Below are 12,485 nucleotides of genomic sequence, written 5' to 3'. Positions count from 1 at the left end.
ATTTGGTGACCGGTTGTTAACTGTGTCTGCTCAGAGGCATTTCCCAACATCTGCAGTCCCTACGACAAGCTGTTGAAAGGTTATACTTCCAGTTCAATGTCCACGGCCTGCCTGTAAAGGCCACGGTTCTGAACATGCCTCCAGCTGCAGTCTGTAGGAGGATCAGTTCTGGACCTTTCAATGAGCATTATGATCCTTCACGCCCGGTGATGTGTCCTGCTCCTAGACCACAGGCCTTAGACTGGGCTGAGACTGAAGAGCCAAATCTCTCAGCTTGCTTGCATTCCGAGCCTTCCTTCTCCATAAACTGCAATCCAGACTTTTATTGGCACGCTTTGACCTCCCTGATCTGAAATAACCATGCCCAACTCAGGACATGGCAGCAGAACTTCCTGCAGGCAGAAAAAGGGCAGCTTTCTGCCAGCTCCCTCCCTACTGGCTTTTGGTGGATGCAAAGTGAAGCTCCCTTTCAGTCTTCTCCTGTCACCTTCCACATCAGTTCCAGGGGAGATCTCTGCAGATTTGCTCTTTCGCTCCTTTTTATTTAATTCCTGTGTGTTTCTGGTGCTGACCAGGGTTCAGTAATAACATTGAACCTACCTGTCTTAACAGAGTTGCTTCCTGTGGATTAAAGAAGAGGAGGGAAAGGCTTCTGCACTGCTTGCCCTCATTGCCAGCCTCAAAGCTAAGCTTCCCTTCCCAGCACTGTCAGTAGCACCCGTCCCTACAGGCGGCCTCAGCTGCCCACAGAGCTCACCATCTAATGGACGCAGTACTGCTTCCAACAGTACAGCTACACCAGCAAGAGAGATTGAGAGCAGCTTTTAACTTTCTCCAAGCCTCTTTCTGCATTCCTCCTAGAATGGTAGTGTCTGTATCCCAGCTGCCCCAGGCAGCAAAACATCACCAAACAGCTGTTGTTCTGCCTGTGGAAACAACTTAGTCAGGAAGGAGTTAATGTCTTTTTTCATCTGTCTGTTGAATCAACAAGAGCAGGAACTGCAGCTGGTCTGGGGCTCAGAGGCTGCAGGTGGAGGTGCTTGCTGTCTTACCAGCTGCCACTTTCCTGTAGCTCCCCAGCCACTGTGGGGACAAAGAGCCTTGTCCTCCCTCACTGGGAGCTAGCTGCCAGGGTGAGCTCCTTGCACGATAATCCCCGACTACTCAGAGGAGGCTCTGCATGGCGTAAGCAATTCCAGTAAACCGGTTCAAGTTTATTTATTTGTATTGCTTTCTTAAGTAGTACCACATGCTCTTTGTTTTCTCTGGAATAACTATCACAACTTAATATTCAGATCAGATCGGTATATTCTCATGCCGTCACCTCCAGTCACTTCAGAAATATCCCTGCCCACTCCCACAGATGGTCAGGGCACCTGATACTCAATTCCGTTTTTTATTTTCTATTTGTATTTTTGTTATTTCTCTGCAGACAACAACATTTTCCAAAGCCTTTTACAACACAACAGTAAGTACACTGCATAGGATGAAGATCTATTGCCTACTCAGCACTGTGGTACATATAGGAGCTGGGGAAGTTCTGGAAGAGAAGGAGGTGCTGTTACGGGTGGGCAGCTGCTGGGGATCTTCTCTGACATACTGTCCTAACGCCACTGACATTATATTGTAGCAATAAGGGCAGGTGAGATGCTTACAGAACCCCCAGTCCTGCATTTTTGTGCCTGTTTTCTCGTTTATTTAGAAATGGGCAAATCCAGTAAGTTTGCAGTATTTTACTGCATGAGCTGTCAGCTGCAGGCGGTGGGTCAGTCTGGGCAAGGGAATAACAAGCGATGCGCTTGCCACCATCACTGTGTGATAGGCTTTTTTGTCGTGGGGCCTCAGCTGCCTTTGGAGCTGGGTGGGACATTTTTCAATTGCTAGAAAAATCCAGAGGGTTTTGTTTTGGGTTACACCCAGTTTTCAGGGCCCTGCACTACATGCATTGCTTCTGTGAACCCAGGCAGAGTGTGCAGCACCCTCCACTGACTGATGCTCGAGGGAAGGCCAAGCAGGCAGATGATGTGGCAGGGACAGAGAGCAGCCTGTTGCAAAAGCACATCATTTCTTGGGGCTTCCTGCTATCCTTTTTGCTGCTTCCCCTTCAGAGTCCAGCTTTGTCCGGCATATATTTGTGCTTATTTCCTGCGTACGCTTTTTTTTTTTTCCAGCCCTAAGCCCCTTTCTGAGGAAGAACATGTATTCCTTCCAGGCAGAGCCATTGCTGGAAGGACCAAAGTCTGGGTTCTTGCTTATGACTGGCACTCACAGGCCACAACCTCAGGGTGCAGCCGAGTTCTCCGTGTGTAACCTACCATGGGCTGTTATTGAAGTCTTGCAACTGCTTGCTTAGCCTCTGTCCATGTTAGCTTTATATGAAATATATTTTCGCAATGTTCTTTAACCATCTTATTTCTAGACTTCTGCAACTACAATAGGAAACACAGCTGTCCAAGCAGATTGTTATGGGGTAAGACTTTGCTTCGTTATTTAATGTGATTGTTTACATGGAGCATTTTCCCTCTAAAATCAAATCTTTGCTACCTTTGTCCATTCCCATGTGTGGTGCAGCTGGGCTAGATGCCTCTGTTGTGGCCCAGGGCTGCAGTTTTGTCTCTCACATTGGCTATCCTTGTTGCATGCTAGCCCCACACTCTGCTACTGAGCACAGCATTAAAGGATCACCATGCATGCATTTGACCTGATTCTCTTTCTTCGTGAATTAGTACCAGCCCTGGGTGATTGGAGTAGCTGCAGGGATACCCAGCTTCCTGGCCTTGGTCCTTGCAGTCATCTTGGCAGTGGTCTGTGTTCTCCAGTGGTCAAACTTCAGCTGGAAGCAGGTAAATACCTTCCATCTCCTGGATGCCTTGCCACTTCTGAGCCTAGTCCTCTACATCAGAGTTCTGGTTCAGTACCTTCTGCAGCTCTTAGGATGTTCAAGACTGAACCCCTAGGCACCCCTACCCACAAACCGTCACTGCTCTGCTTAGGAGTTACAGGATCATAAAGGTAAAAGAGAAATTCGTGTGAAAATATGGGAGAGTTACTGCCAAGTGGTCCGTTAACTAGCAGGAAGTAACCAAAGAATCTATCATCATTGTTCTTCAGTGGATTTCTCTTGTTGTTTGCTACAGGAAATCATTCGTTCAGGAATCCTCTGACTACAAAATAGTGTCATTTAGTTCCCCAAACACTGCCGCATCGTTTCATACTATGTGGTCAACTTTTTCCTCTGTTCCAGCCCATGGGGTGGGTTTAAATGCCCACGTCCCCATTGGTGGGGTAGAGCGAGGGGGTTGTGTAGTACCCTGCCTTGTTCCTCTGGGGTGAAAAAGCATTCATGTGTCCACGGAAGAGGAAAATCAGGAAGCATTGTGGCAGCCAAACACTGATGGTTCTATGGCCCTTTCCTCCCCCTACCACTTTTCTAGGTGTTTTAACCAGCTCTAGGGCTTGCATGGCTCATTGTTTTCTTACTTCAGAACGAAACCTGTAACAGTACCGAGGGAGGTGGTTTCCATGTTGTTGTTGTTGGTTAATGTTTTTTTGATTTGTTTTCTCTGTGTGTAATTGTGCTAGTGAGTGTTTTCCCCTGTATTAAAGGGGACCAGGTGGATTTAGGATGATGTAGTGAAGGCGATTCCTGGGCATCAAGGGTTCACTGCTACAAGGTAATTCCCATGGGCTGGCATCAAGTGGCCCGTGTAATTGTCCCAGATGAAAAATCATTTTGACGTCCAGCTTAGATTGTTAGATATTATTCCATGTGGTTATTTCGGCCCCGAGTATGTTCTGAGTTCTGAGCACTTTGATAACAGGACATTTTTTCCCTGCTCTGTACTTCTTGAACTGTTGCTGGTGAATTGTAGATAGGTGGTGTTTGTCACTCTTTCTGCTCACCTCTTCAGAGAAGTGGCTGTCCTGAGATACAGGAAGAACACGAATATGAACGATCTCCTCCCAGACCTCCAGATGTAAGTCATCTGTTAACTGATTCTTACTGTAGCACACAGGCTTCCGAGTGAGTTACTAAACAAAGGACTGGCTTTAAGGGTAGCCCTAGACAAATAATAGAGACTTCATGGAAAGCTCTCTCCCCATGCTTGCCTGTGGCTCCTACACTACTGCTGTTTCTAGCTGTATGTCTGTCTGATGCAATCTCAGATGAGGGGCCAGCAATAGATTGCCATTGTTTTTAGAGTACACAGGTATTCCAGCTGCATCCTGCATGGGCAAAAATGGAGGGAGGAATGAACCTGAAATATGAGCAAATACATTTTCTTCAAAATACTGCCAAACATTTCCAAAGAAAGGCAGGAATTCTCATGCACTGTATTCTCTCTAGCCTGAGTACTTTGTTACAGCCATCGCAGAAATAATATTTTGCTTCTAGGACTTTTATCTGACCATGATGGAGGAGACGACAACCGTCTACGTAAATGGAGATCAACAAAAACACTTCAGACCAGACATCCAAGCACAGGCAAAGCCCCCAAGGATGAATAAGCCCAGAAGAGAGCCACCTGTGGTGGAATACGTTTATGAAAATCATCCTCCCTTTCACTGAGAGAAAAGCACCAAATTGTGGCTGGAACCAGAAACAACAGACACAATCCTTTTCCTGGACACTAGGGGCTACACAGCTGCATTTCATGAACAAGAGTTTTCTCTTTGTGCATACAGGAAGTTCTAGAGAACAGGACAAAGAGACTGCATGGGGAAAGAACCCGTTTGGAATTATGCCTCTGAGATATGGAAGCAAAATGAGATTCCCCTCATTTTGGAAGTAACAAAGTGCTGTGGGAGAGGTGGTCTTGCTGTTCTCCTGAATTTATTTTAATAAAGAACATCTAACTCCTTGTAGTGACAGTAGAGTGGACAAGTAGAGTGTTTGCTGGAATCCCCACATTCAGGTTCTTGAGCTCCTCACAACTGCTTGGGAAAACATGAATGAACCCTTGTTTTCATTTGACAGAAGGAGACTAGACTGTAAATGAGGTGAAGTGATAAGCCCAAGAAAACTGGAGGGAGTGAAGTTCCAGCTGCTGACTTTAGCCCCAGGGATGGCAATTTCCCTTAGTTCTCGGCTAATCCTCTCCCACAGTGGTGTCTCACTCACACTATTTTCTCTGTGCCCCTACAACAGGTATTTCAGCCAGGAGGTGAAGTAGGAATGCTTATTCTCCTATGATTTCAGTAAGAGACACCATTCAGAGAAATGGTCTCCTCTGCAGCCCCATCTTGATTCATGCGAGGATGCTGGGTGGCCACGGTGACAGGCAGAGTTGTGTTGGAAAATGCTTTGGGAAGAAAGAGGAGCCGTAGGGAAGATGCTCCCTGCCTGTGGAAAGGCTGGGCCATGGAGTACCCTAGGAATGAGAGGGGCACCCAGGCGGAGACAGAGGTCCCACCAAAGGGGCACAGCACTGAAAGTAGCCAGAGCTTCAGCCTGTGAATGGAGGAGTGCTGTCATCCAGGAGGGATGCTGCCGCTGTTCTTCTGCAGGCTGCAGGGCTGGCAGGGTTCCTTGCAGGCAGCAGCAGGAATCTGGTGGTGAAGCAGGCAGGGGTTTTTGCCCTGGGAAGGTCAGCTCTTCTGGCAGCGCCGTGGCCACAGGTGCTGTGACCTGCTCTGCAGTGGAGCAGTGGCTGCGGGGACTGCCCCAACCCAAAGAAAGCAGCAGCTCAAGGCCTCATAAATAGATTTTTCTTTATTGGGCTGTTAATGTACACGTACCATACTGTCCATCAGCAGAGCATGCTGCCCTCAGTGGGACACGTGCTGCAGGTCATGGGCAGCCGCAGGAGCCCTGTTTGTAAGCAATTTGGCTGTTCAGTGGGACTTCTGCACTCAGTGAGCACACACAGTGTCAGTGCAAGGGGCTTGCAGAGTCTCACACACACACACAACTTCCCTGTGACACAGTAGAGCAATTCTGGGAGGCTTTGAAATCATCTGCTCTGTGTATGCACCCATGTTTGAAGAGTCTGGGACTCTGGGAGCTATCTTCCTGGAGGTGTTGTGTAGGTGAGCCAATACTCCTGTCATTGGATTTAGTAGAGGCATAGAGATATAGAAGACTAGATGGGCTAGGGAACACCGCACAGAGGTTTCGTGCCCTTCAGCGGGGAAGAGCACAGAGCTGGTAAAAGGGAGGAACATTTCCTAATCCACTCAGCGTAGGGGTTATGCTGAGCTCCTCAGGCTTGAGGACAGCCTTCAAGGTGAAGTTCTGCAAGACGGTGGTCAGGAACAAGAATATCTCCATGCGTGCCAGGCCCTCTCCAGGGCATATTCGCTTCCCTGGAAGTAAAGACAACAAATAGCGCTGAGCAAGTGCTGCTGAGTGGGTTGGAGTTTGTGCTAGGCCTGCGTGCTATGCAGCTTTGTTTACTAGGTGCAGCTAGTAAATAAAGCTAGTAAATAGCAGCAGGGAGGTGACTGACTGGGTGTGTGAACGAAGAACAGGAGAAGCCTGGAGAGTGGAGGGAGGAGGCATCACGTGGAGAGGTCGAGAGAGTGAGGTGACACAGCGTGGGTGAGAAAGAGGAGGGCTGGGGCTGTTGGTAGGTGAGTGGTTGCGAGTAGCCTACTTAAAGGTGCCCAGAAAGAGTGGCAGCTCCCAGCAGGAGTTCTAAAAAGCCCCCAAAAGAGAGGGCTGATGTGGGTGGGAAGGAACAGCAGAGAGGAGGTACACAGAGAGCAGCGAGCCCCAGGGAAGTAGTGGCAAGACCACATGGGGAGCAGGTGTTATGGGAAAAAGCAGGGTGGTTCCCCCAGGGGAGGACAGCAGCTCCTGGGAGAGGAAGCCTGTGTGTTACCTGCTGAGAAGGGCATGAAGAGTTCACTCTTCCTAAAGGTGCCGTTCTCGTTCAAGAAATGTCCAGGATTAAACTCATGTGGGTTTGGGAACTCCTTGCTGTTATACAGCACAGAACTGAGGACAGGGAAGATTGTGGTGCCCTGCAGTAAGACAAGAAGAGCAGAAGTGAAGGGGAGGTGACTAAGGTCACTTAACCCAACTGCCTGTCAAGTTAAGGCTGAGGTGACTAGTGCAATCCTCCCGGAGCTTTCAGTGGCCCTTTGGGGACTCTCCCTTTGGAGAGGCACATTTAGGGAGGCCCTGCTAGATGTTACAGCATAGTTGTTCTGGCTGCCCCTCCTGTGTTCCCTTTCTGTTTCAGCCCATTTATCCTCTCCTTTCTCTGGTTGTTTGGGGACACCCCACCTAATTCTTCTTTCTTGGTGTTTCACTATAATGAACTTGTAGATGTACAATGTTCCTTCTTTTCTGTGAGCCCTGAAAAGCAAAAGCACACAAGATTGTAGCTCTCTTCTCTTCTGACAATTTTTTCCTGCCTCCATCCTCTTTCTTCTTACTTTCTGAGCAGCCCCTGACTGGGGAACAGGATAAATGATCCAGAAGTGATGACAAAAGAGCACTCTGCTAGAAGCTGGACTCTGCTAGTTCCCTGGGTGCTGTCTTGATTTTACAGTGACAGATGAAAATCGTGACGCCAACAGGCCCCATGTTGCTGTTCCCCCAGTGTTTGTGGTCCCTCAGAAGATGGGAAGTAACATGAGCATCACTGCAGTGGTCCAGGCCAAACCAGGCCATGGGCTGCCCTAGCCTATCAGGCTGCCTCTGGGAGTGGCCAACAAGGATTGCCTCAGTAAGTGTGTGAGAACAGGGCAAACAGGTTCTGTTCATTCATCTGAATGTAAATAGTTTCCATCGCATTTTGCCTTGGGGTCTCTACTCTCAATAATCACAGACTGACTCTGCCTCCAAGGAGATGCCAGGCTCCCCAAGATGGCAGTGAGCAGTTCCCCAGCTTTGCTGCCTTTGTGAGGAGACACTGCTCTGTTCTATTTGTGAGCTCAGCATGTTTCTACTGATAGGTCAACCCACAGAGCAAGTGAGCAGAGGTGTTGGGCAGACCTAGTGTTCCAGTCTCAGCCTAGGGGACAGCAACAAGGAATTGCAGGTATGCTACAGCAGCCTGTGGATCTGAGGAAAACTCTATGAAGGCCCAGGTGATGACATGGTCAGGTCGCAGCATTTCTAGCTTCTGGCGTGTAACCGACAGCCTGAGAGCAAGCATGCTGCCACCTTGTTGCTGGACTTGAGGGAGCTTGCCCACTAACCTTGGGAATGAAATGCTCTCTGAAGTAGATGTCTTTGGTCACAGCATGAGGGACGCTCAAGGGGATGAGGGTGATAAAGCGCTGGATTTCATGGGCCACTGCATCTGTGTAGGGCATCTGGGTCCGGTCAGCCACACAAGGTCTTCGTGATCGTCCTACGACCCGGTCAATCTCTTCTTGAACTTTCTCTGTCAAGAGAAGCACAAACCATAAGATGGGTGAATAAAGCCAAACCCACCCAAACAGCTTGTCCTAAGCTGTCCACAAACCTCATGGATTTGCTAGCAAATGATGGGAGCATTTATATTGATTTTGGTGTTGTCTGGAAAGCAACTCCACTGCAGCCTGTGCAAACAATGCCCTTATAACAAACTTGGCTAAATAGGAGTAGCAAGAGAGAAAGATGTGGACACAGCCAAATCCCTTGCTGATGAGGGGATGCATTTACTGTTGATGGCCAGTGATGCTGAGGGATGTGTAATGGCCCTTGAGGGGTATGAGCATACAAGGACTTTGCCCATTTAGGTAGAATATGAGAGAAGAAAAGTTGAAAAGGCAGTAGCATTAGATCTGTGTCCAGCCCAAGGGAATGGCTAGAGGAGAAGAGATCATAGACTGGTACCTTGTATCTGTGGGTATTTGAGAAGAAGCAGAAACCCATATCTTAAGGTGGTGCTAGTTGTCTCAGTTCCACCAATGAACAAGTCAAAGGCTGTGGTTATCAGGTTCTTCAAGTGGAAGCTGGAGTTGGGATTGTCTTTTTCCTAGAGAAAAGGCTGGGTTATTTCTCTAGTTGAACTGAGAAAAGGGCCCTTTCTTGTGTCACCCTGGGCCCTGCTTTCCACCCAGAACTGTTGCATTTCTCTGATAAGGTGCGGCAGCCATGTGGGATGTTTCAATGCTATCTCTGTGCAGTAAGCAAGACCCCAGAGCAGCCTTCTTTGAAACTGCACACTGTATGTTAGGTATATAGCCGTCTGCTTGCCCTTGCTGTGCCAACTGCTTTCCAGTGCAAGAGCTGCAAGACCAGCCTGCAAACGCCCCTGTGTTTTGGTGCAAGCAGCTGTAGGTCTTGGTGTCCAAGCAGCTGTGGGTAATGAATGCAGAGTGTGCAGACCACCAGCTGTAAGCTGCAGCACAGGCAATATCAGGGGTGTTGTCAGTGCCTTTCCACTTGCACAGACAGTTGCTTGTGTTCAGCCCTCACCAGGGGATATCCCAATATTTGTATTAGTTAGGAAAGGAAAGGGTGTTTGGGGATGAGCTGGGGCTGTATGCTCTCTCCTTACCTCCTGCATTTTGCTGAGAAAGCAGTCAATGAAATCCTGAGGAGAGCTGGGATCCAGGTAGGCTTGGTGTGTCTTCACTTCCTCTGCTACAAAGGCTTTTACAGCATCAATTTCTTTGAATATTCTGTTGTGTGGGCCAGGGAAGTAATCCAGGATCTCTGGGAACATCTGGTATAGCTGGAAGGAAAGAAAGAGGAGGTCTTAGTAGGAATCCCAGAGGTGGAGAAAAAGAGTGGTTAGGACTAGGGAGAAGCTGCACTTAGTTGGCAAAACCAGCTGCATTTGCAAGGGTGTTTCTTGCTCTTGAGCAGCAGAACATTGATGGGTCCTGGTTTGAAGGTTGAAGTGAGACTTCATTGGGAGGGAAGCCTCCTGCTCCCCTGGGAGAATGTCACCACTGTGAAATAGTTGCTGAAGGTACCTGTCCCCAGCGGGAGCTGAGCATCTCAAAGATGTTGTTCATGTTGTTCATCAGAGACAGGAACTTCTTGTCTTTATAGTCATATCGTTTCCCAAAGATAACGGAGCATATGACATTGGAGACGGTGCAGCTCAGCATAAATGTTGGGTCAAAGGGCATTTCTGTGAGTTCAGAAAAGTTATAAGCCATTAAAAAAGAAATCACAAAAAAAGGCAAAACCTAAAAACCTACAGCTACTGTGGGTAACCTGACCTCTGGTGGTTAGTGGAAACTCACAGGTTAGTGGAAACTTACAGTGCTTTGTAACGAGGGGCAGCTGTTGCAAAGACCAAATGCATGGGAACATCAATTCACAGAATCACAAAATGGTTGGCAAACCTCTGGAAATCCTCTTGTCCAGCCCCTTCTAGAACCACTTGCCCAGGACCATGTCCCGACAACTTCTGAATACTTCTAAGGATGGAGACTCCACAGCTTATGCTTAAGAACGTGGGCTCCCTAAATGCAGTCTTTTTTTCTTTTCTTTTTTTTTTTTTTTTTAAATAAACTATATTAAAAATAGACTATACTCTCTGTTTTTCTGAGCTCTTCAAGCAAGTGCTCGGCTTCCTCTTGGATTCTCTCTTCAATGCTCCTTTTCCCCATCCCAAAGTTGCGCAGAGTGGTGAGAGCAAACCGACGGACATGTAGCCACCCCTCGTTGTTGCTGAAAATAATGCCTGCAGAGGAAGAAGAAAGAGCGAAGATCTGACTTTGGTGCGCTGGATGTAAGATAAATGGAGACTCATGATGACAGTGAATCCTAGCCCTGTAGATAGCAATGACATAGCATCACAGAGTACTGTGGTCTGGAGACAACCTCTGGAGGTCCCGTAGTCCAGCTGCCTGCTTTTGACCTTCTCCAGCACGCACCTCGAGTACTGTGTTAAGTTTTGGGCCCCTCGCTACAAGAAGGACATGGAGGTGCTTGAGCGAGTCCAGAGAAGGGCGACGAAGCTGGTGAGGGGCCTGGAGAACAAGTCCTACAAGGAGTGGCTGAGGGAGCTGGGCTTGTTCAGCCTGGAGAAAAGGAGGCTCAGGGGCGACCTTATTGCTCTCTACGGATACCTTAAAGGAGGCTGTAGTGAGGTGGGGGTTGGCCTGTTCTCCCACGTGCCTGGTGACAGGATGAGGGGGAATGGGCTAAAGTTGTGCCAGGGGAGTTTTAGCTTAGATGTTAGGAAGAACTTCTTTACTGAAAGGGTTGTGAGGCATTGGAACAGGCTGCCCATGGAAGTGGTGGAGTCACCATCCCTGGAAGTCTTTAAAAGACGTTTAGACGTAGAGCTTAGGGATATGGTTTAGTGGGGATTGTTAGCGTTAGGTAGAGGTTGGACTCGATGATCTTGAGGTCTCTTCCAACCTAGAAATTCTGTGATTCTGTGATCCCCAACCTCCTTGTGAACAATTCATCCCTCACATCCACACAGAACTTCCTGTGCTGCAGCCTGAGGCTGTTGCTGCTTGCCTTTCCACTGTGCATCAGTGAGATAAATCGAGCCCCATTTCTTAGAAATCCTCTTTGGGTGGTGGAAGCCAGCAGTTGCAGGCTGCCCTGCCTGCCGTTCTCCAGGTGGGACCCCCCCCATGTCACTCATGTCCTTGTGCATGGCATGCCCCATGCATACCCTGCCACACTTGTCCTCAGCCCTTCCCTTAGCCTCAGGAGGAGCTCAGTCAGTGAACATACCTAATCCTTCGTTCGCCCGGTCTCCCAATGGCATCCTTCCTCTGGCAGCAAACTCATCCCCACGATCAATCAAGGCTTCTTTTACCACGTCATGTCCACACAGCACCACCACTGGATCAGAGCCCAGGTGCACTGTGAAAACTGGCCCATACTCTTCGCTGAGCTGTCAAAATGCAAGAGAGAACACGGCCATGTAGAGAGGAGGAGTTGAAAAGTGACCACACTGCTGCATTGTTCTGCGGGCAGTGCAGCCTCACAGACCAACAGGGTTAAGATCTGATCCTCTCATGGCAAATGTCAGTCAGCCATCAGATCCTAAGCAAGGGTGAGAGCGTGGGGGAGAGGGGACGACGACAGCTGAGATCCCCATGGCTTTTCTGCTCCTCCGGGGTTGGCAGTCATCAGGCTATAGCCACATGTTGTCCCCATGCACAGAGCACACACACTTCTCACCCCAAGAAGAAACCGGGGGGAAAAAGAGAGTCCTTACCTTCTCAAGGGTTTTGGTTAAGTCCTTTGGTTTCACCTGCAGCAGATTCCCTAGGATGGGAAGAGGAGCTGGTCCTGGAGGCATCTTCCCCTTTCCAGACCTGATTTTCCATCTTGCGAAGTTGAGCAGGCAAACAACACAAACCAGGAGAACAACAGATGCTGCCCCCAGCAGCTCCATTTTCCAAGTGGAGGAGAGCTTGAGAGGCTCAGGAGGAATCAAGTCGGGCTGCCCAAGCCTGAGCTTATATACTGAAGTGCTCTGCTGTGTTAGGTCAACATCACGTTTTTGATCACGTGGCTGAGTTATCCAATGTTACTAGTCAATCATTTGAGACTGCCGTGTTGCGAAACCAGGACTGAACTTCTCCAAAGTTAATTGGTCATTAACGACACACCTCCTCTC

General features: G+C 48.6%; 1 protein-coding gene across 1 annotated transcript; it reads right to left on the bottom strand.

The window, feature by feature from the left end:
* Positions 1-6,124: 6,124 nt before the first annotated feature.
* LOC311211747 (cytochrome P450 2C9-like) lies at positions 6,125-12,260 on the bottom strand (the record flags this gene model as incomplete). Its single annotated transcript, XM_084290672.1, has 9 exons — positions 6,125-6,306; positions 6,825-6,966; positions 8,152-8,339; positions 8,774-8,915; positions 9,441-9,617; positions 9,862-10,022; positions 10,431-10,580; positions 11,591-11,753; positions 12,081-12,260. 9 exons carry the CDS (start codon positions 12,258-12,260, stop codon positions 6,125-6,127), a joined length of 1,485 nt encoding a protein of 494 aa, XP_084146798.1.
* Between the last annotated feature and the right edge of the window lie 225 nt (positions 12,261-12,485).

The sequence above is a fragment of the Netta rufina genome (assembly GCF_964035555.1).
Source record: "Netta rufina genome assembly, chromosome: 7".
In the NCBI taxonomy this organism is placed as follows: domain Eukaryota; kingdom Metazoa; phylum Chordata; class Aves; order Anseriformes; family Anatidae; genus Netta; species Netta rufina.
The sequence above is the reverse complement of the archived record's forward strand: the minus strand, read 5'-3'. Positions and strand labels throughout refer to the sequence as shown.